The 25,161-nt window shown below is 43.6% G+C and overlaps 1 protein-coding gene across 3 annotated transcripts in view; it reads right to left on the bottom strand.

Annotated features, from left to right (window-relative positions):
* The window catches only part of HDAC11 (histone deacetylase 11), a 55,565-nt gene that overhangs the window by 13,966 nt on the left and 16,438 nt on the right, over positions 1 to 25,161 (bottom strand). For all 3 annotated transcript variants that reach the window (XM_073592414.1, XM_073592412.1, XM_073592413.1), the window contains exons 3-7: positions 14,027 to 14,175; positions 12,250 to 12,350; positions 10,959 to 11,075; positions 7,282 to 7,324; positions 4,443 to 4,519 (exon numbers count right to left, since the gene is read on the bottom strand). In XM_073592414.1, the coding sequence (XP_073448515.1) occupies positions 4,443 to 4,519; positions 7,282 to 7,324; positions 10,959 to 11,075; positions 12,250 to 12,350; positions 14,027 to 14,175 (487 nt within the window). The remainder of the gene's footprint in view (positions 1 to 4,442; positions 4,520 to 7,281; positions 7,325 to 10,958; positions 11,076 to 12,249; positions 12,351 to 14,026; positions 14,176 to 25,161) is intronic.

Raw genomic sequence — 25,161 nt, 5'->3', positions numbered from 1 at the left:
TCACCTCCTCACCACCTGCCAAATACCAGCAATGATAGCCACACATGCTATCAAGCCCTTTCATGCCTCTTCTTCCCTCAGAGCCCCCTTACAGGCTTTTATATCCATGCACCTCCTTCAGAGCCTAGCTCCCCAAACCCACTGACATGCAAATCAACCCTCCTTCAACTGATAGTGGCACTGCAGCATTTTTTCCTTACATTGCACCACGAATGCAAGGCCATTTTTTACTTTTAGTGACACCACCGACACAGGGACATTTGTGTCTCTACCACTGTTAGCCCCATATTTGTGCATCAATTTTAAACTCCACATTACATACACTGGCCCCAATCTCTCCTCAACGGGGGATATTGGGGTGGGGGGCTGTCAGGGCTGGGCTCAGTCCTTCCTTCACTGAGCTGGCCGCTCAGCTGTCGGCTAATTGCCAGCTCCCATCTCTCCACAGTTACTCAGCTGTTGATGATATCCTGCTCGTCAGTCCTGCCTACTTAAGCCGTCCAGTCCAGAGGACTTGGTCAACATCACAGAAACTATCGCCTGCGATCCTGTTCAAGACTTGCTTTGCTGACATCCCTTCTGGCTCCAGATCCTGCTTGCTGTTCCACTACATTGATCCCTGACTCTTGGCTTGGCAGACTTTCCGTTCCGGTTACTGAGCTTTCGCTATGTTTTGACTATGTTTGTTCTTTGTACTTTTATAATTAAACAAGTGTGATTTAACTGTACTTCTTTCTCGGCCTGATTTCATGGTTTCTGACAGGGGCACAGTTTGCAAACTGCAAACTGAGAATAATGACTAGAAGGGTGAGAAAAAAAAACAAGAAGGTGAAACTCATCAAGATCAGGAGTGAAAGAGGGGGGGGCAGAGAAAAGTGTGATGAATGGGAAGGTGAAGGAGTGAAGGGGGTGAGACTAGTGGACAGTTGGAAAAGACAGGGAGAAGCGAGTGAAAAGTGGGGGTGAAGGGGACTGGGATAGCAGAAAGGCTAAAAGGACAGGTGAGGCTAGCAATGAGGTGCAGTGTGAAAAGGGGGACGGAAGGATGAAAGAAAACAGTGGGAAGGGAAAAGGGATGAGAAATGGGAGGAATGTGAGAAGGAAGGTAATAGAAAGGTGCGAGAGTGATAAATTGTGAAGGAATGAAACAGTATTTAAATAAATCAGTGAATGAGAGTGAAACAAACCAAAAAAATGAGTGAGTATAAAAAGTGCAAACTAAGTGCCAAACATATATAAATGATTATATTTTTACCTTACTGATAAGATGGTAAAAACATTATCCAAGCATTATTTAAGCCATGCTGAAATAGCCAGAAAGGAGTTTCACATAGAAAATCTATGACTCTGTATATAAACAGAGAAAGGAGCCAATAGATATGTTATAGAGGATAAACACAATGGGTAGATTGTATTAAATGACACAATACCTGGCACAGTATGGCAGGAGTCATGCACGAGCAAGTAGTTAAATTTTAACTTACTTAAGAAATGCTGAGAGAGGGTCTGACCATCCTGGTGGAATGAAAGGGATCATCTCAGGATCCGCAATCATCCCATGGCTTTATATGGTGCACTTAATTAGAAAAATGGGTCTGAGAGGTGCCGCAAGTGGTGTACCTCCTCCCACTTACCTGGCCGGCCGGGGAGGGCTGGGGCTGCCATACTGGCATGCCTCGTGTGGCTTCCTCGGCGTCCCGGAAAGCGGAAGCCTCCGGAAGTGATCAGGGATGCCGCCAGCAGAGAGATAGCACCCAAAAATGGCCGAACAGGTTCGGCCGCCTAGTGGTGCAAAATGGGAGCATAAGAATCTATGCTCCCTCCCCTGCCGGGAAGACGTAAAGGAAGGGCCTCTCCATATGGGAGCCATGTTGACCAGCAGGGCAACAGGAAATTCTATTATTACATTTATTATTAAATATTTCAAATATATCAAGAAAGAGCTATTTAAGAGGTGTGTGCTGTCAACCTACTACTGTATATGTTGCTAAAAGACGTCACAAAAAAACAAAAAATCATGGCGTTTAAGCTGTATTAAAATATAATCAAATCAGTGGATCTTCCCAGAAGAGAAGCCCCTTAGGAAAGGAGCAAAAGAAATTGATTCATTTAAACTTGGGAAAAAGCTAGCTTGTAATCTGAAACTCCATCTTTGCTCATGTTGTAGCAAGATTTTATTCCAGTCGCCACCTCGATCGGGAATTTCAACCCGATCGAGTGCAGTAAAGGAGACTCTGGGTACCTTGTAATTTTGTTCAAGTACGGCATGTCTGCCGATTGGAAGATGACGGTTTCCAATCTGCATACTGTACACGTGCTGGGACATACGGCGCCAAAACTCCTGTTTAGTCTTGCCTATATAGTATGCCCCGCACTCGCATACCATGAGATACACCAACCCTTCACTCCTTCACCTTCCCATTCATCACACCTTTCTCCTTTTCTCCGCTTTCCCCCCTCTTTCCCTCCTGTTCTTGATGAGTTTCACCTTCTTGTTTTCCCCTTACCTTTCTACTCGTTTCATCGTCCTCTATCACTCTTTACACATTTCTATCTTTTCCTAGTCACACCCTGTGCACACTCACCTGCCTATATCACTTCTCATTTCTAATGCCGTGTACACACGACCGGACTTTTCGACCGAACTGGTCAGACGGAATGAATCTGTTGGACAAATCGATTGTGTGTGGGCTTCATCGGACCTTTGCTGTTGAAAAATCAGACGGACTTTAGATTTAGAACATGTTTCAAATCTTTCCGATGGACTTGAGTCCGGTCGAAAAATCCGTTCGTCTGTATGCTAGTCCGACGGACGAAAACTGACGCTAGGGAAGCTATTGGCTACTGGCTATGAACTTCCTTATTCTAGTCTGGTCGTACATCATCACGTTCGAAACGATCGGACTTTGGTGTGATTGTGTGTAGGCAAGTCCAATTCGTGTGTGCGGCATTATTCATCTATTTGGTTTTTCTTTTTCCACTCTCTTCCTCTTTTCTTTACCTTTTCCTCACTCCCTCTTGCGTTTTCCTTTTTATCACTCATCCCCTTCCTTCCTTTTTCCCTCTTCATCACTTCTCTTGTTCTTCCTCATCTATCTTTCACCCTTTTCCACCTTAATATGCAACTCTACTTAGTTGCTCTGACCATCTTCGATTAAAGTCTTACCCCTTCTTAGTATAAGTAAAATATAAATAAAATATAATAATATCCATATAGTTTTTGCTGAGAATGCTCTGAACTCCTGTTTGCAAAACTTAAATTTTATGGCGTTTGTACACCTCTCCCTAAATACATAATTTAATGACAATCTGGGTATCTGCTACAGGTGCTGCCCACCCAATCTTGCATGCCCTGGGGAGCACTTGAACGTGTGACTTCTTGTAAGCCATACTCTTAGGAGTGCCATCTTCCTTTGGGGTACCGTCTGGCCGGGGAGCACGCAGGATAATTTTTGACAGCTTTGAAGGGATTTCTGGTTAGGAGGGTCTATCGAATACACCTCCCACCGGGTAAATATATGTTACATTTGTATTTCATATATATTATGATGTATGAATCACCTGTTAAAATTTGACATGTGTACATGTAATGTCTTTTACAGCAAACTAATCCTCTGAAGAACATCCTAATTATACGGGTCGAAACGCATCAGTTTTATACAACTGACATTCTCATATGTAATGCCATGTATAATTCTCTGTTTGCATTTAATGTATTTGGAATGGTTTTTATTCTCCTACCAGAGCTCATATTTTAACTGCCGTGGTATTATCTTATGTAAACTTTAATAAAATATATATATATATAAAACCTACTTGAATTATTTACCTTGCTGCCTGAAGCAAGGGGGAGTCTTACCATATTAAACCTTGTACCTTTACAACCACTTTAAAAATTGCAGGATACCCAATTTCCAAACCAAACTACTGCCAAAGATTTTTGGTTTGGATTTCAATAGAGGGGGAAATGCAGAACTTCTGTAGAGTTTTATTGCTCCCATTGAGGAGATTTCTCCTCATTTCCTATATTGGTGACACCAAGGCAAAAAATGGGAAGGTTTCACCAGGCAGGGAGACACATGTTCCAACCCCTTCCCGTTCCATTTAATAACTGTAATTGTACTTTTTGTAGCTTTATGTGTTCTTATCCAAGATATGTCCCATCACTTTCTGTCCTTCTGACACACTGTTAACTGCCCAATGAGTATGCAGACAGCAGCCTGTCTCTACTCTGTCCAAAACTAAAAAAAAAAAAAAAGTTTGGAGTTTGAATTCAAGGTGACAAATATGTTACCATTAACACATAAATAGTTTGCTTTAATAATAATAATAATAATAATAATAATAATAATAATACATAATAATAATAGTACACCAACTTTTGGACCAAACTTCTTTCTGATTTGTTTCAGAAAAGAGAATTTTATTATTTCTAATTGTACCTTGATAGCTAATGTTATATCAGCATATGCACAAAATCCTCCACCTTTGTCGCCGGAACAATGATGGAAGCCACCACCTTATAATAAAAAAAAAAAAAAATTAGGATAACATGAAGCATTATTCATAGAGGGTAGAATTTCCAAATCGGAACAATTTTCATCTGTATGAACATTAACAATTATAAAGCATACAAAGTAAATGGGAGCCAGAAATTAAATTAGAGCTGATTATGATTATTTCAAGAGTTAACATAGGCTTAAATAGAAACATTTTTGACTTTTTAGTTTACATGTAAGGTTTGCTTTAGGTAAAATATATGCAGACACTTTGATCTGCACATAAAATAACTAGTATATTGATACAACAAACTTATTAAAGTGGATGTAAACCCTCACATATACCCAGTGACGTGAACAGCCTCAGATACACAGGGATGAAACAAATATCCTTACATAGGTTTTACATGTATATCTGCTGTCTTCAGCTGTATATATCCTTTAGAAAGTGCAGATCGTGTTACAGATTTTCTCTTCCTGGTTAGCACTGCAATGAAGCCTGGGCATACAGCCAAGACAGCTGATTGGAGGAAAGACACACACCCCCTCTCCTCAAAGGCAAAGGAAGGAAGGAATGTGCAGAGGTCTGCTCTTAGATGGCAAGGGGATTGCTAATCTATTTATAGCAACCTCCCCAACACACACTTCTATCTTCGGTCTTGGAGAATGTGTGAGAACTTATCAGGCTAACAGAGCTAAGGAGCAAGAGACAGCTACAGGACTTAGTTCTTTGAAGAGTGATAAGAAAACACTGCAGATATATGTGCCCAGCTCAAATTTCATGAATTGGGTTTACATCCAATTTAATGAAGCTGAAAAACACTCTTGCACTCCCTGTTATTGTGCTGTAGCAGTGACCAGGATTGTACTGGTGATTTTGCAGGGTACAATGGCCCGCAGCAGGGATGAGGATCCGGGTGTACGGGGTATGCCTATGGTATTTAGATGAAGTTATTTTTGAGGCATACCTCGTATGCCCAAGGTTTACATGTTGCTAGAAATAACTTATAATAGGACCTAATGTATTAATTAATGCAAAGAACTTTAGCATCTTCTTCCACCAATCAAACTAAAACCAACACTAAACAGCCCATTCACCCCATCATTGCACAGTAACGTACAGCAAGATGTGTGTGTTACTGCAGTGCTTGGTGCATTGTGTTGCATGTTATTCATTTTACATGCCATCCCAATACATCTACACCAAGTAACTGCAGTACAACGTACCACAAAGTAAAATGAAAAAAATAGAACAGGAGCAGTGTCTTCTTTAGTGGGGCCAATTTAAAATAAATGAACTGCAGTATTGAAGCATAGCAATAAGCATAATAAAGCAATGCAGTACATAAGTTAGCACAAGGCAAACTAGTGTGAACAGGCCCTAAAAGTAAAAAAATTGGACTTCTAGACCTTGGGGATTAAAGGGACATTTCAGTTGCTACAAATATTGTAGCAGCTAACTTTTACAAATTACTTATTTACCAGTGCCTGTAATCCAGCGCTATCTTTCTGTAGATGGCTCTTCTTACCTCCGCTGGTGTCTGGCACCTCCATCTTGAATTTGGGACTTGGTCGTGGCTTCCTGATGAACCATAGCCGTCTCTCCACTGCACATGCTCAAGCTTGTGTGGCACTCTGTGAATGGTCCTGCAGTGGCATGTCCCAGGAGGCTGTTTGGAGAGAAGGGGGTGGAGCAAGTGGCATCGTCCTTGCCTAGGCAAGGATTGTGGAAGTTGGACCAGACACTAATAAAAATCTGTACTCGACTCCCCCTCCCCACCCAAAAAAAATATATATATAACTCAGTTACAGGCTGGGGGGGGGGGGGGGGGTACTTGGGTACAGGCAGCCAAACCAACAGTACTTCACTTTTTCAGTGAAGTTCTGTTTAAACTACAGTCTTCACTACTGACACCATGATACATCAAGCCCATACTTTCTAAAAGTTCTTAATAAAATCAGGATCATGTGACATTAGCAATTCTTTTGCTGGTGACAACTCACCAATGAAAAATCTCTAAAGATGGCCATAGATGGATAGAATTTCAAACAAATATTTCTAGGAAAACTACAAAAATCCTCAGAACATTCTTTTGTCATTCGAAAGATTTTGTTTGCGTTTAACATTTGATTTTGGAATGAATGGAGTTTACCAGATTAAAAACCACATACACTGTTCAAAATTTGTTTGAGAAATATTTTCCACCCTGCAGTCGAAAATGAACATCAATTTGATTAGAAAAATGAACTCTTAGAAACATATTTTCCTTGGAATTTTTGTTCGAAATTATACCCACGTATGGCCAGCTTAAAGGATAAGTTCACCTTTTGAAACATGCTTGACCCACATTCAGGGTGTAACATGTTACATGCTACAAATGTGCTGGCCCCCGCACAAGTAATAATAATTATTATTTCTAATTATTTTTTAAAAAGGTGAACTTATGCTTTAAGGGACCACTCATGTTTTCAAATGGCATCACTTCTCACTGGCCATCACTTAATTGCTGCTCCCTCACTAGTAGTCAAGATTTTGCAACATTTTGCCTTTTCATTGGGTATAATAGCAGCTGCATCTCTGATTCAATCCACTGGCAGGTTGTTACCACCAGCAGAATTTTCATTGTGACATGGCCCTTATGCAAACATATTGCAAATATATAATTTTGCAAACAATCAATAGTTAATGAGTCCTATTTAGAATTGATTTTCTTTAAGTTATGAAAAATTGTTGCGTTAAAGGGACAAATTATTATTTAAATAATTAAAATATTATACTTGCCAACATTAATTGCCCATCCTCTTTCAATGGCCAGTTTTCCAGCCTAAAAGAAAAATGTGCAGTTAGATGTAGGTGGGTATACTGGACTGATGTATAATTACCTTTCACTCACTGGTGATTTTCACAAAAAAAAAAAAAAAAAGACATAAAAACTCCAGTGATGAACAAAGAAAATAAATCACTTAGCATTGACTCAGGAGCTTTTTTTTTTTTTTTTTTTTATGCTAAACATACACGGCTCAAATTTTGGCTGGATTTAGCCTGTCAGTCGAACAGTGACTGTATCCAATCACGTGCAGGCACTGTTCGGTTAATTAGTCAGCAGCGAGTACTGGAGCTGCTTTATTACAATAGCTGGCAGGGGAGATTCCTCCATCCAAGCTGTTCATTCTGGATAGAGAAATCTATTGATTTATCCATTCAGGCCACATTGTTGAACAAAAGAAACTAAAGTGTGTATGGCTAGCTTACACCTCCTACTCCACTGCAGAGTCAGGAAGGTAACCCCCTTTTTTGCTTGATCAGTTTTGCAGCCTCCTATGAAATCTTCACCACCAGCCTGTTCATAGGCTAGTGAACCAACATGATCACCTCTGTCCAGAAAGCAGTAAAGCTAAAATGAGGAAGTAACAGAGTGATCTTCCTGTCTGTACAAAATAACCGAGATGTGTAAATGACAAGGCTGAATAAAAAGAGTTGCAAATGCATTAGCAAGTAAAATGCATACATAAGCATATACTGCATTTTCACTTTTTTAATTTTTTTGTTCTTAGATTTTCTGCAGTGGCACTTTAAATGAAATTACAAAAATACAAACTAACCTGCATACACACAACCTACAGTATGTTGTTCAAAAGTGCCACTTATACTGACTGCAGTAATTCAGGAGTAAAAATTTAAAATTAACTTGTCCTTGAAGTGGTTTGAGGTTTCCTCGTTGCTCAAATGACACATTCAGATGTTAAAGTGACACTAGTAGCATCTGTTTAGATGGGCTATAACGTTACCTGCTGTGAACTCTTCTCCTTTGGCACTTCCTCTCTTCTCTCTTTATATTCCTTTTCCCTGTACACCTTCCACCCCCCCCCCCCCCCCTTATTTTTTTCCCTGATTTTTTTTTCTCACCATTTATTATTAATCCTTTTTTTGGCGAAAACTGTTGAAGGCTTTGGATGACAACATACAGTTGATCATGACGAACCACAGAGGTTGTCTGATGGCTCTAGTTTTACAAGCATTTTTACTTGATGTCACCTGACATCACTGTATGCTGTTTCCTGCCTCTGAAAGAAAGTTAGTTCTAACTGATCTCTCTGTTACTCTGAGTTCTCATGACACGCGTTTATGCTTTTCATGAACCTGACCTGGTATTCTACAAAAAACACAGTCACTTCCAGCACTAATAGGTCTTCCAAGGTGAGGAGTAACAAATGTCAGATAAAATGGTGGTGTGAAAGGTATATATGGTATCCAAAACTAGGTGGATGCTGCCTTCCTCAGATGGGGTAATCTGAAAGGAACTACAAGAAAAACAGAAATGGAAGGCGTGCACACCTAGTGCATTACCAAAGATAATTTGATAATAAAAATGTTTTATAAAAGTGGGTACTCACAAAATGAAACTGACAAAAGGCCATAAAAACAATGCATGGATCTGCACAGAACATGGGGTACAGCTAACGTGTTTCAGGGAGCAGGCCTAGCTCTGAGGAAGGCGTGCGCCTTACATGCATTGTCCATGCATTGTTTTTATGGCCTTTTGTCAGTTGCATTTTGTGAGTACCCACTTTTATAAAACATTTTTATTATTAAATTATCTTTGTTAATGCACTAGGTGTGCGCGCCTTCCATTTATGTTTTTCTTGTTGACCTGGTATTCTTTACAAAGTGAAACTTCACCTCATTCACTAATGAGAATGAGTGCAACTGCATAGTTTATTTGCTATTTGTAAATAAACCGAACATCAAATTGCATCTTATATTTGCATTGCAGTACCACTCCAGGTACCACACTGTACCAGTGCACACAAAGCCATGTACGGTTTCACATCAACCACTTCACACTCGCGCTATAGCCGAAAGATGGCTACAGCGCGAACGCTAACTGCCGGGAGGCCGTCCCTGGAGTCCTGCTGTTTACTTCCACGATGCGCGCTCCCGTGGGCGCGCATCGGGGAAGTTCTGTGCTGGCCGTGTCCCTTGGACACAGCCAGTGACAGATCGCCGTAAACGGCCAATCACAGCGGCCGTTTACAGTGCGATCGGCGGTGCCAATGAGAGATGATCTCATATGTAAACATATGAGATCATCTGTCATCGCCGGCTCTCCCTCCTCACACAGAGACAGCGTGAGGAGGGAGAGCTAACCGCTGCAGCCTGGGTGTCAGAAAAACAAAAAAAAAGGAAAAAAAAGTGAACACAGTACCTGTCAGTGCCATCTGTCCCCACTGTCATCTGTCCCCACTGTCATCTGTCCCCACTGCCATCTGTCCCCACTGCCATCTGTCCCCACTGTCATTTGTCCCCACTGCCATCTGTCCCCACTGCCATCTATCCCCACTGCCATCTATCCCCACTGCCATCTGTCATCAGTGCCATCTGTCATTAGTGCCACATATTAGTGCCATCTGTCATCAGTGCCACCTGTCAGTGTCACTTGCCATCTGTTATCAGTGTCACGCGTCATCAGTGCCACATATCAGTGGCACCTGTCACCAGTGTCACGTGTCATCAGTGCCATGTATCAGTGGCATCTGTCATCAGTGTCACGTGTCATCAGTGCCACATATCAGTGCCATCTGTCATCAGTGTCATGTGTCATCAGTGCCACGTATTAGTGCCATCTGTCATCAGTGCCACGTATTAGTGCCATCTGTCATCAGTGCCACGTATTAGTGCCATCTGTCATCAGTGCCACATCAGTGTCATCAGTGCCACGTATCAGTGCCATCTGTCATCAATGCCACATCAGTGTCATCAGTGCCACGTATCAGTGCCATCTGTCATCAGTGCCAGGTCACTGTCACGTGTCATTTACCTGGTGCTCCAGTGCCTTCAAAAGTGTAATAGGTAGTCAACAAGTGGGATGGGACTCCCTGCATGTTGGGCCTCTATGTGGCCAGGCTGTGAAAAAGTCCCACACATGTGCTATCGTAATACTCAGGAGGAGTAGCAGAATGTATTTTGGGGTGTTATTTGTTGTACATACATGCCATGTGAGAGAAGTAACCTATTACAATGAAAATTTTGTGGGGACAAAAATAAAAAATAAAAAAATCTTCATTTTGCAAAGAATTGTGGGAAAAAATTACAACATCAAAAACCTCACCATGCATCTTACTAAATACCTTGGATTGTCTACTTTCAAAAAAGGGGTCATTTGGGGGGTATTTGTACTTTCCTGGCTTGTTCGGGTCGCAAGAAATGAGATAGGCCACCAGTACATCAGGTGTGATCAATTTTTTATGATTTGCACCACAGCTTGTAGACTCTCTAACTTTCACATGGACCAAATAATATCCACTAATTTGGGTTATTTTTACCAAAGATTTGTAGCAGTATAAATTGTGGCCAAAATTTATGAAGAAAAATTAATAATTTGCAAAATTTTATCACAGAAACTAAGAAAAATGTGTTTTTTTTTCAAAATTTAAATATTTAATACTCAGTGTACATACCATTATTGTTCCACCTGTCTGAGTTCTTAGTGGTTTCAAAACTCTTCTTTGAACGAGGAAGTTGGGGAGGACGACGAGAGGTGGGATTTCTGTTATTGTAGCAACCACAAATGACCACTGGAGGTAAAAGAGGTGTAAGCATGTTTAACAAGATACATTCATTTCTCTTATACACAGTTATCAATGGTAGATATTAAAAAATAATATATTAAATACATACTATAGTATACTATATTCGATCTAGTAAATTAAATTGAAGCTTTCACCAAACCTTTTATGTTTGTTTATTTGGACAGCGTAGAAAAGGGGTTTGCCCATTTTTATTGCACTGGGGAAAGATACTTGTGATGATCTGCAGCTTCTGCTAACATCACACACTAAAGGAGCTCAATCGCTGTTATGTTGCAGGTAGAACTGAGAATGTTTGTGAATGCTTCCACTGGTTTGCACCCAAGGTTAGCGGCAACAGGAATTAAGAGGGAAAACAGCATAAAAGGTATTTGGCAAGATCACCAGATATGTGAACCTTTGATATGCACATAATATAAAAAAGTATGAATAATAAAGGTTAACTCAGACTTTAGAATTGATTGTTGTAAAGTTGGTACATGTGCATAGATATTGTCCCAAATGCAGGTGGTGTGAGTTTGGGACATTACACCTGTGCGCAAGCGCCTTTTTACACAAGTAGTGGCACATAAGTGTGCACTGCTGCCTTCACCCATACAAGTCTATTGGTAGGTGTACGCAGCAGCAGGGCATCCCATGCACCAAAATAGGAAGCATGTATACAGGCAAATGTGATCATGTGCATGAGCCCTAAAACTGATCAAACTGAATAAAAAACTAAGGAAACATAAGAAAAAACACAAGATGGAATTTATTAAAAATGTAGTAATCTGAAGTCACGCCTAAAATTAAAGTGTTACTAAACCCACTAAAGTAAAATCAGTCTGTATATGCAGAATAGCATGCTTGTTCTACTCACTGTGGAACTTAAGGGGTTAATCCTCTGTATTGTGTAAAAAGGCTCTTTGGTCCTGTATGGACAGATCCAGCCCCTCCTGCAGGATCACTCTTGGCAAGGCCAGATAAGACAGTGAGGGTAGTACTGCTACACATGCTCAGTTTGGTCTCGGATGAACTATTTTCATATTACTGGGTTTAGTAACACTTCAATGGTGCACAAGTGTAATGATAAAAACAGGAACAAAATATTAAAAGAAGAAGTCTGCATACTCCTTATAGGTACCTTAAAAGCCATACAGGACATATGTAAAATGAATTATACCTTTAGTTTGTTTAAGTAGCGTCTAGTATGCACAACTAGTAAATCTTCTTCTGTTGCCTCCCTAGCCGTCACAATAGTGTCATTTGTAATTAGCTTTTCTTCTGAAAAGGAAAGTGTAGTATATCAGAGACTGGCTAAAAAAATACCACTCACTGGATAAACAAACAGTACAAATATTTAAAAGCAAATAGTAATATGTGTTATGTAGGTCAATTACATACTGTACATCTTAGGCTCACTTCATACAGAGTAGTCTGCTCTGATCAGCAGAGGATCTGTGAGCAGATCCTCTGTTGAATGGAGCTGAACAAGACAGATGTCACATCCGTGCCCCTTCACTTTTTGCCTTGCGGACACCTGTCAGTTCTATGGGTGGCCGGGTGTAAAAGGACTCAGCTGTTTGTTTAAATCAGCCTACATCTGATCTGGTCCACAAAATGGAAAAGGACCCAGAGGTAGGTGGGTGTAAATGGACAAAAGTTCATTTTTATCAGCATGTCCATAATGCTGCATGGATCTTCTGATCAGGTCTGCTTGAACAACTGACAGGCAGACCTGATCGGATTGCCCGTGTGAAAAATCTCTTATAAAGATATACCGCAAACCTGTGGCAATACGAACATATTTACCTGTATTATTTGTAATTTTGTGTCTACATGGGACAGCCAGATTATTCACATTATATACATAGGGGTTGATTTACTAAAGGCAAATAGGCTGTGCACTTTGCAAAGTGCAGTTGCACTCTGCAGGATTGGTTGCTCCAGAGCTTAGTAAATGAGCAGAAGCTCTGCTGACTTTCATCATCCAATCATGTGTAAGCAAAAATGCATTTTTTTTTCCTTGAATGTGATTAGGTATTTTTTGCCAAGTGAACCTTTACCTCATTTACTAAGCTCTGGAGCAACTGCACTTGCAGCACAGTCTATTTGCCTTTAGTAAATCAACCCCTAAGCCACTGCTTCCTGCTTTTCAGTGCTAAATAGTGGTTGTACTTTACTGCACCTCACTGTGCAAGCCTGTAAGTCTGTTGACACACTGAAAACACTGTCTTCCATGTGGCTAATATCTTTTGGTAACAGCTTAACTGAGGCAGGTTAAAGTGAAACTAAACATTCACAAAAAAAAAAATAACCAGGAGGTAGAGTTTTTCAGCAAAAGAGACAAGCAAAGGCTCTTTTGCCAAAAAAAGTTCCCCCCAGCTCCCTGTAATTTTTTTTGTCAGCAGTGTAAACTGCAGAGTGCATGCGCAGGCTATCTTTGCTCTATTCTTGGCATGCTAATGTAACTTGTATGTACAAGAAAATAAGTAAGATCATCACAGGTTGTCCAATGGCTGAAGAGTATCACCACAGAACCTGAAAAAGTGGCGGTGTACAGTATATGGCAGCAGTGGGGTATGAAGCAGTGGCAGGATCCTAGACTAGTTATCACTGGAGACCTGCACAGTGGGAGGTAGGTGTAATGTGCAAGTATATTGTGCATACTTGCACATTATGGAAAAAAGCTTATCTCCACCAACGAGAGTTTAGGTCCGCTTTAGGCCCCTTACACACGAGCGGACCAATCGGGACTGCCTGCCAGTTTCTCAGGCAGACCTGATCGGACCCTCCATTGTCCTCTATGGGAGTGGTGAGTCTAAACGGACACCTAAGGGAAAGGGACCTTAGAGAGAGGCAAAGTCATTATGATTATCCCCTATGAGCTCTGTTTATTACCTATTCAACAATTATATATAGTTATGTTTTTCAATGATTATTTTAGAAATTGAAATTACCTCTGAGAAAGTTTATCACTTTGCCCCATTTCCCGGAGTCAAATGGATGAAGTTTTTCAAGACCAATGAATGTAATGTTGTAGTCGCTGGAATAAACAATTGGCCAACAAGTTGCAGGGAAGTCTTTATATAGCTGTGTAGCATGAGGCCTATAAGAAAGAATGGCAAAGCTTTTCAAATGTGGATAAAACAGATGATTTTAAGTGGATTCACCTATGCGGTCTATGAGCTGGCAGATACTAAGTCGCCAAACCTTGCTTTGCGTTATGATAATCCTCATCACTGTGCCGGTGCAGCCCACTGAAGACAGTCTTTGCTAACGCCTTGTGGGAGGGGCAAAGCGCTTCAATGTAGATTCCGGTTCCTTAGTAACGTCATGTCCGGTGAGCGGTGGTACACATGCAAGGTTGCGAGAGAACCAAGCGAGCGGACTGCCCCATATTAGGATGCTTGAAACATGCGATTTAAATTCTGGAAAAAAATTTTTATCTCTTATCTTAACAAAATGTACTACACTATATGGATTCTCTTGATGCATGAGTCATAGGAGGATATAAAAGAAGTGTCTTCTCCCTGCTCACCAAACTAAGCCTGATAGACCCACATGCAGTACTGCTAAGGGGTCCATACCATCTGGTGAGTTAAAGCACAAAGGGAGTCTGTGGAGCACTGATCACCGGGTGATATCTTTGGAGCAGTACAGCACTTTAGTTTATTTCTTTGCACAGGAGCACGTTTGGAAGAAAACCATGTTTGGGACTGTTTTCAATTTCTACATGGACTTTCACTGGCTACATGTTTGCCAGTTCACATTTGATTTGTGATTGTATTTTATATATTATTCTGTTAGTGTTATGAACAGCAGCAGCAGGAGAAGTATATAGGCACAAATAGATCTAGCGCGGGTGGATTTTTTTTTTCGAGAGTTTAGATGTTTTTGAACAAAATATATATATTTTATATATCCATCTGTGTGGTCAGCCACATGTAGCCGATAAAGTCCGATCTATATAGGCAGAGTTTAAATAATTTCAGCTCGCAATCTTCTTTTCTGGAATTCTATTTTTTTTTAAACACAGGCCTAACAGTAGTAGTCACTCCTGTCACTTCCTATGCCCCATAAATTGAGGCATTTCAGGAAGCTCAGGCAGCATAGTGAAGAAGCTAATAGTAATAATAGGGTCTTTCACTTTATTGTGCTTCCTTTCTCCCAGATAGCTTAGCTCCCTGGTGCCCAACCTGTAGCCAACGTGCAGCCTGGAGACACTAATCTGTGTTTCCCTTTAGCCCTGTTAAAGCAGTGATCTTTAATAATCCTATGTAACGTTTCTCTATTCTTTGAATGCCTCCTGAAGAATGTCCCATTGTTATAGTATGTTCACAGTCTGACCATCTCCTGTATCATGTCCACAGTCTTTGGTTAGTTTTTGTATCATGTCTGCAGACTGAACATCTCCTGCATCGTGTCCGCCGTCTGTCTGTGTTATATCTACAGTCCCTGACCATCTTGTGTATCATGTTCACAGTCTGACCATCTCCTGTATTATGTCCACCATCTCTGACTATCTCTTGTACCATGCCCATAGTCTTATACTGACTATATCCTGTGTGCCTGCTGTCTCTGATAATGAATACTCACAGAATTTTATGTGCGGCCCTTTGGTGAGGACAATGGCTTAGCTTAAAAGGAGCAGTATGGCTAAAGCCATTTTGGGCATACATTTATGGATCACAGGAGTGCAGTTCATGCTGCACTCCTGTGATCCATTTTCAGCCAACAGTGGGCTTCCGAAGCTTCTTTCACTAAGCTCTGGGAGAAATTCCCTTCAAAGTGAACTTTCATTGCAAAGTGAACAGTCTATTTGCCTTTAGTAAATTAATCCCAGTGTGTCACTCAACCTTTTAATATCCACCTAAAACTGAAATATTTATTTAAGATGGACTGAACCTTTAAGATGATAGATAGGGGTTAAAGTAGACTAAAAGTCAACATGCATTGTACCTTAAAGTGATTTTCCTATAAAAATAATAAACATGTTATACTTACCTGCTCTGTTGCAGGGGATTTGCACAGATCAGCCCGGATCATCCTCTTCTTGGGTCCCTCTTCTGTGATCCTGGTCACTCCCTCCTGTTCAGTGCCCCCACAGCAAGCAGCTTGCTATGGGGGTAACCGAGCTGAGTCACAGCTCCCTGTGTCCATTCAGACACTGAGCCCCGACCCAGCCCCGTCCACTCTCTCCCCTGATTGGCTATCACAGGAGTGACTTTGACTGACAGCAGCGGGAGCCAATGGCGCAGCTGATGTGTCTTAGCCAATCAGGAAGGAAATTCTCAGACGGTTGAGACACTCGTGGACATCGCAGAACAGAGAGGGACCTCAGGTAAGTGTGAGGGGGAGCCGAGGAGGGCTGCTGCACACAGAAGGCTTTTTAGAATAGCATAGAATGCATTAAGATAAAAAAACCTTCTGTCTCTTCAACCCCTTTAAGCCTCCGTACAACATAGCCGAAACTGCAACTTAATTATACAAAAAAGTTCCTCACATTGAGATGATAAATATAAAGAAATAAGATCCCTAGCACTTCTGGGTAGGATGTTTCCTAGGCATTCCACATGCATCTACTGGTGTCAGGCTTCCAAGATGCATCTGGAAGGCCAAGGTGAGTTTTTGATGAGGTCTTGCTGAGGAACTCTTGCCAGAGTAAGAATTTCTTGCACAGTTTTGACTATAATGTGATGATGAATCCCAGGTTGAAAAATCTATGGAGGAGGACTGGAGGATCTTAGAGGCTACTTCAAAAGAAACATACTGTGACTGCTATGACCATGCATATTCTGGAGATATCAAATGAAGTTTGTGCCTTGGAATTGGAAGATTCTACAATGTACAGAGGGGACCCATGGAATTGTAGAGGCATGGATAATTTTTTACCTTTGAATTTTGCATTTTATTGTGACCAGCATCTTGATTCCTATTTCCTTCTATGAAATCAGCAGTAACCTAAATTTGCCTCCCTCTGAGCAGCAGCCTTATCTTTTATCACCACTCTTCTCTCTGTATACTGACCAACAATCTAAATCCTTTTTCTGCTCTATGCCCTGAACTATCAGTCTGCGTCCCATCTAGTTTTAGGCTGGCCATACATTATACAATGTTCTTGTGCAATTTTCCTTTAGATTTACCAAAACCATATAATATATGAGGTCAAACCTAAACACTTTCAATTTGTATGCAATCAGGCAGGCCCTTGCACTACATAGTTGAAGGTAAATCTAAAGGAAATGGAATAAGAAAATTGTACAATACATGGCCTCCCTTACTCTACACTGGCTAGTATACTAAATGCCATCTCTATAACGCTCTAAAAATTGACCAAAAGCTTTTATCCCCACCTCCTCTCTGTATACTGACCAATAGTCAGCATCCTCTACTCACTAACCAGCACTCTGAATGTCCTTTTTCTCTACAGTGACCAGTAGCCTGTATTCTTTTTCTCTATATCCATTAATCAGTACTTTGAATCTCCTCTCCTTCATGATACACACAGACCAGAAGCCTATATCCCCTCTCTTCTCTATTCACTAATCAGCAGTCTCATAGTTGCCAACAGTCCCGATTTTCCCCGGACAATCACGATTTTGGGACCCTCGTCTCGATTGGAGGCTGTCCCGAATCAGGATTTTCATTAGGAAAATCGGGAATGTTTGTTTTTTCATTTTTGGAGCAGCTGGCTCCAGCAAAATGGCAGCCGGTGCCACCGCTAGATCTTCCCCCTTGTGTTCAGTGGAGAGAGGAAGGGGTCTCGATCCGTGCAGCAAATCAATCGGCTTCTTTAGCTGCACGGATCGGCCCCTCCCCTTTCAACTGAACACACGGAGCCGGTGTCTATCAGCGCCTGTGCAGAAAGGAGCGGACGCTATCCGACGGGGGGGGACACTTTTCGTCAGAACACCGGCCGCTCCTGGATTTCCTGGTCGTGTGCTGGGGGGCATTATGGGAGGGGAGGGTCTGCACTGGCACTGATGGAGGGGGTGGACTGCACTGCGGGGGGCCTGCACTAATGAGGGGGGGCTGCACTGAGGGGGTTCTGCGCTAATAGAGGGGGGGTCTGCACTGATAAAGGGGGGGCTGCACTGAGGGGGGCTGCACTGAGGGGGTTATGCACTAATAGAGGGGGAGGTCTGCACTGAGAGGAGTCTGTACTGAGGGGGTTCTGCACTAACAGAGGGGGGGTCTGCACTAATAGAGGGGGGTCTGCATTGATAGAGGGGGGGTCTGCACTGATAGAGGGGGGTCTGTACTGATAGAGGGGTGGTCTGCACTGATAGAGGGGGGTTCTGCACTGAGGGGGGCCTGCAGTGATAGAGGGGTGGGGGTCTGCACTGATGGAGAGGGGGGTCTGCACTGAGGGGGCCTGCACTGATGGAGGGGGGTCTGCACTGAGGGAGTCTATACTGATAGATGGGGGGACCGCACTGAGGGGGGTCTGTATTGAGGGAGAGGGGTCTGTACTGAGGGGGTCTATACTGATGGGGGGGGTCTACACTGAGGGGGTCTAAACTGATGAAGGGGGTCTGTACTTAGTGGGAGGGTCTGTACTGAGGGAGGAGGATCTATACTGCTGGAGGGGCGGTCTGTACTTAGTGGGGGGGGTCTTTACTGAGGGAGGGGGGTCTATACTGAAGGGGGACCATAGTTGGTGGAAGGGGGGTGACACCAATTTTTTTCCGCACCGGGTGACACCAGCTGTAGTGACGCCACTGGCTCTTGTCTCTGCAGCAATTTAACTTTAATGTACAGGAGAGGGGTTAACTATATACAGGAGGAGGGGGGGGTAACTATATACAGGAGGGGGGTTAGCTATATACAGGAGGAGGGGGGGTTAACTATATACAGGAGAGAGAGGTTAGCTATATACAGGAGGAGGGGGGGTTAACTATATACAGGAGGAGGGGGGTTAACTATATACAGGAGGAGGGGGGTTAACTATATTCAGGAGGAGGGGGATTAGCTATACACAGGAGGAGGGGGGTTAACTATACACAGGAGGGGGAGGGTTACCTATATACAGGAGGGGGAGGGTTAACTATATACAGGAGGGGGAGGGTTAACTATATACAGGAGAGGGGAGGGTTAACTATATATAGGAGTGGGGGTTAACTATTTACAGGAGGGGGGGTTAACTATGTACAGGAGGGGTTACTATGTACAGTGGGGGGAACTATGTACGGGGGGGGGTAACTATGCACAGGGGGGTAACTATGCACAGGGGGGTAACTAGGGGGAGAGGGGAAACTATGTACAGGGGGAGGGGGTAACTATGTACAGGGGGGTAACTATGGCTCTGCCTGGGACACTGATTTAGGGACTGAGGCTGGGAACACTGGTGTGAAGACTGACTCTGCTGGTGGCACCGGATGCAAGGAGGGACCCTGCCGGGGGCACCGGATGCAAGGAGGGACCCTGCCGGGGGCACCGGATGCAAGGAGGGACCCTGCCGGGGGCACCGGATGCAAGGAGGGACTCTGCCGGGGGCACCGGATGCAAGGAGGGACTCTGCCGGGGGCACCGGATGCAAGGAGGGACTCTGCCGGGGGCACCGGATGCAAGGAGGGACTCTGCCGGGGGCACCGGATGCAAGGAGGGACTCTGCCGGGGGCACCGGATGCAAGGAGGGACTCTGCCGGGGGCACCGGATGCAAGGAGGGACTCTGCCGGGGGCACCGGATGCAAGGAGGGACTCTGCCGGGGGCACCGGATGCAAGGAGGGACTCTGCCGGGGGCACCGGATGCAAGGAGGGACTCTGCCGGGGGCACCGGATGCAAGGAGGGACTCTGCCGGGGGCACCGGATGCAAGGAGGGACTCTGCCGGGGGCACCGGATGCAAGGAGGGACTCTGCCGGGGGCACCGGATGCAAGGAGGGACTCTGCCGGGGGCACCGGATGCAAGGAGGGACTCTGCCGGGGGAACCTGATGCAAGGAGGGACTCTGCCGGGGGAACCTGATGCAAGGAGGGACTCTGCCGGGGGAACCTGATGCAAGGAGGGACTCTGCCGGGGAAACCTGATGCAAGGAGGGACTCTGCCGGGGGAACCTGATGCAAGGAGGGACTCTGCCGGGGGAACCTGATGCAAGGAGGGACTCTGCCGGGGGAACCTGATGCAAGGAGGGACTCTGCCGGGGGAACCTGATGCAAGGAGGGACTCTGCCGGGGGGGAACCTGATGCAAGGAGGGACTCTGCTGGGTGCACCTAATGCAAGGAGGGACTCTGCCGGGGGCACCTGATGCAAGGAGGGACTCTGCCGGGGGCACCTGATGCAAGGAGGGACTCTGCTGGGGACACCTGATGCAAGGACGGACTCTACTGGGGACACCTGATGCAAGGACAGACTCTGCTGGGGGCACCTGATGCAAGGAAGGACTCTGCTGGTGGCAGGCGACGTGGCTAGTGACATGCTCAGGGATCCCACTGATTCGGCATTATGGTGAGTTGAATGATTTCATTTTATATTACAATGTAATAATAGAAAAAATGCACTTCAATCATCCTGACACCATAACAATCATGGTGCCGTGATGATTGAAGCGCTAACACCAGGTGTTTGGAGTATCTTTATCTGCTGATTGTTAAACTTTCTAGAATACACATATTTCTATTGTTGTGTAGGATCTGGACCTGCTGTCCCTCCATTCCTCTCTCCCCCTTTCCCTCTCCATCCCTCATTCATCTCAGACTCTAACCACACCCCCTTTGAGCCATGCCCATTTAAGCCACGTCCACTATTTCACTTAAACCACGCCCATTTTTTGCCGCGGCGCGCAATGTTGGCAACTATGCAGTCTGAGAATCTCTTCTCCCTCTCTCCTTACACTGATCAGAAGCCTGTATACCCCCTCACTCCTCTATTCACTGATCGGCAGGCCAAATCTCCTCCCCTTCTCTCTACACATTGACCTGAAGGCTGTATCCCCTCTCTTCTATGTTTACTGATCCATAGTCTGAATCTCCTCTCCTTCACGCCATACACTGGCCAAAAGCCAGTATCCCCTCCTACCTTCACTAGTCAGCAGACTGAATCTCCATTACTTTCCTTCATACACCTGCACCCCTCTCTTCTCTATTCACCAATCAGCAGTCTGAATCTCTTCTCCTTCTCCTTATACACCATCCAGAAGCATGTATTCCCTCTCTTCTCTATTCATTGATGAGCATCTGAGTCTCCTCTCCTTTTCTCCAAACACTGACCAGAAGTCTGCACCTGCTCTCTTCTCTACACACACACCAATCAGCAGTCTCAATCTCCCCTCCTTCTCTCGGAACACCAACCAAAAGCCTGTATCCCCTCTTTTCTATACACACTAATCATCAGTCTAAATCCCTGGATAACATGCTGGGGAGTTTATTGGCTGCAGAAAAAAACGCCTGAAGCCAAAAACAGCAGCTATAAAAATGTCCAGTGTGCATGAGGCCTAAGTGAGTTTTAACCACTTCCCGACCGGCGCACGCCGTTGTATGTCGGCAGAATTGCACGGCTGGGCAAATGGGAGTACAGGTACATCCCTTTGAATTTCCCGCTGGCGGGGAGCACTGTGAGTGGGGTCCCGCAACTCCATCGCCGCGGGCATACCCGCGATCGCCTCACGGAGAGGACAAATGGGGAGATGCTGATGTAAACAAGCATCTTCCCATTCTGCCTAGTGACAGTCTCACTGATCTCTGCTCCCTGTCATCGGGAGCAGAGATCAATGACGTGTCACAGCTAGCCCATCCCCCCTACAGTTAGAAAACACTCCCTAGTACTGACTTAACCCCTCCCTGCCCCCTAGTGGTTAACCCCTTCACTGCCAGTGTCATTTACACAGGAATCAGTGCATTTTTATAGCACTGATTGCTGTATAAATGACAATAGTCCCAAAAATGTGTCAAAAATGTCCGACGTATCCGCCATAATGTCGCAGTCACAATAAAAATCGCTGATCGCCGCCATTACTAGTAAAAAAAAAAAAAGATTAATAAAAATGCCATAAAACTATCCCCTATTTTGTAAACGCTATAACTTTTGCACAAACCAATCAATAAACGCTTATTGCGATTTTTTACCAAAAATATAGAAGAATACGTATCGGCCTAAACTGAGGAAAAAAAAAGTTTTTTTAAATATTTTTTGGGGATATTTATTATAGCAAAAAGTAAAAAATAATGCGTTTTTTTCAAAATTGTCGCAAATTTTTTGTTTATAGCGCAAAAAAGAAAAACCGCAGAGATGATCAAATACCACCAAAGAAAGCTCTATTTGTGGGAAAAAAGGACGTCAATTTTGTTTGGGAGCCACGTTGCACGACCACGCAATTGTCAGTTAAAGCGACGCAGTGCCGAATCGCAAAAAACGCACTGGTCAGGAAGGGGGTAAATTCTTCCGGGGCTGAACTGGTTAAGAGGAGTTTTTCAGCTGAAGAAACATTATAACTTTGATAAAAACTTAAAAACGCTGAAAAACGCAGCTATTCAGCATTTATCAGTGTTTTTGAGCCATAAGCTTTTGTGGGAGTATAGTTTTGCACTAAAAAAAAAAAAAAGAAAAAAAAAAAGCTAAAAAACACTACAGTTGAAAAACGCTACTGCAAAAAGCGCTGAAAAACTCATTCTACAGCTACAGGCTGTTTTTTTTATAACGACCAGTATGCATGAGGCCTTATACACTGACCAGCAGCATGACCCCCCTTCCCCTCTCTTCTATATTCACTGATTGGTACTCTGAATCTCCTCTCCTTCACTCCATACACTGATTATAAGGCCTCATGCACACTAGACATTATAAAAAAGCCAGCTTTTTTAGCTGTAGCGTTTTTAGCTTTTTCTTTTAGCAGAACTATACTCCCATAAAAGCTTATGGCTCAAAAACGCTGATAAACGCAGAATAGCTGCTTCTTTCAGTGTTTTTTAGCTGTTTTCAGCTTTTTATTAGTTATGCCGCATACACACGATCGGAATTTCCGTCAGAAAAACCTTGGATGGTTTTTCCGACAGAATTCCGCTCAAACTTGCCCTGCATACACACGGTCACACAAAAGTTCTTTGAACTTTTGACCAACAAGAACGCGGTGACGTACAATACTACGACGAGCCGAGAAAATAAAGTTCAATGCTTCCGAGTATGCGTCGAATTGTTTCCGAGCATGCATAGGAATTTTGCGCGTCGGAATTGCTACAGACGGTCTGAATTTCCGATAGGAACTTTTTCCGTCGGAAAAATAGAGAACTTGCTCTCAATCTTTTGCTGGTGGAATTTCCGATCGTGTGTACGGGGCATTAGAGCTGTCTTATGCCACGTACACACGATCAGACTTTACAGCATACTTGGTCCGGCGTACTGGATTTTGTCGGACAATTCGATCGTGTGTGGGCTGCAGCGGGCTTTGTTTTCTCAAAAGTTTGACGGACTTAGATTTGAAACATGTTTGAAATCTGTCCGACGGACTCGAGTCCGGTCGAAAAGTCCACTCATCTGTATGCTAGTCCGTCCGACGGACAAAAACCAACGCTAGGGCAGCTATTGGCTACTGGCTATGAACTTCCTTGTTTTAGTCCGGTCGTACCTCATCACGTACGAATCCGTCGGACTTTGGTTGATTGTGTGTAGGCAAGTCCGTTCATTCTGAAAGTCCGTCGTAAAGTCCTTCGAAAAGTACGCCGGACAAAGTCTGCCGTAAAGTCCGATCGTGTGTACGCGGCATAACAGCTGAAAAACTCCTCTCAAAACCCACTAGTTCTGGGTTTTTTTACAGCCAGAAAACACTCCTGTCAAAAACTGCTGATAACAGCCTATGTGTGCATGGGCACACTGGACAACATGCTCGGGAGTTTATTGGCTGCAGAAAAAAATGACTTAAGCCAAAAACAGCAGCTGTAAAAAACATCCAGTGTGCATTAGGCCCAATACTGTATACCAGGGGTCTCCAAACTTTCTAAACAAATAGCCAGTTTAATATTCTCCGGACTATAGGAGGGCCGAACTGTGGTCATCAGGAGTAAAATTTATCCTGGCATCAGTGAGAGTAAACAATGCATCTTTGGTATTAGAGGGTGAAATAGCACCCTATTGCCGGTGTCAGTGGGCTGAATAGTGCACCACCGTTGGTGTCAGTAGGATTAGTAGTGCCCCATAATTGGTGTCAGAGGAATGAATATTGCACCATCATTGGTGTCAGTGGGATTAATAGTGCCCCATTATTGGTGTCAGTTTGAGGAACAGAGCCATATCATTGGTGTCAATGGTAGGAATAGTGCCCCATCGTTGGGGGTCAGTGGGATTAATAGTGCCCCATCATTGGCATCACTGGAAGAAATAATGCCCCATTATTGGCATCAGAGTGAGGAATAGTGTCATGTATCAGTGGAAGGAAAAGTTCCCCAAGGGCCGGATAGAGGCAAGCAAAGGGCTGCAGTTTGGAGACCCCTGCTGTATACCCTCTCACTCTTCTATTCACTGATCGGGAGTCTGAATCTCCTCCCCTTCTCCCTATATATTGACCTGAAGGCTAGATCCCCTCTCTTCTATGTTCACTGATCCCTAGTCTGAATCTCCTCTCCTTCACGCCATACACTAGTCAGTCTGAATCTCCTTTCCTTTCCAAAAGCCTGTATCCCCTCTTTTCTATCTTCACCAATCAGTAGTCTTAATCTCTTCTCCTTCTTCCTATACACTAAACACAAGCATGTATCCCCTCTTTTCTCTATTCACTGATGAGCAGATTGTATCTCCTCTCCTTCTCCCTATACACTAACCAGAAGCCTGTTTCATCTCTCCTCAATAATCTGCAGTTCTCTCCCTTTCTAATTACACTGACCAGAAGCCTGTATCTCCTCACTTCTCTATTCACTGATGAGCAGTCTGAATCTCCTCTCCTTCTCTCCATACACTGGCCAGAAGCCTGCACCCCCTCTTTTATCATTACATACTGATCAGCAGTCTAATCTCCTCTCCTGCTCCCCAAACACTGACCAAAAGCCTATATCCCCCCTTTCCTATATTCACTAGTCAGCAGTCTGAATCTCATTTCCTTTCATCCATACACTGGCCAGTTGCCTGCACCCCTCACTTCTGTATTCACCCGTCTGAATCTCTTC

The sequence above is a fragment of the Aquarana catesbeiana genome, linkage group LG07 (assembly GCF_042186555.1).
Source record: "Aquarana catesbeiana isolate 2022-GZ linkage group LG07, ASM4218655v1, whole genome shotgun sequence".
Classification (NCBI taxonomy): Eukaryota; Metazoa; Chordata; class Amphibia; order Anura; family Ranidae; genus Aquarana; species Aquarana catesbeiana.
The sequence above is the reverse complement of the archived record's forward strand: the minus strand, read 5'-3'. Positions and strand labels throughout refer to the sequence as shown.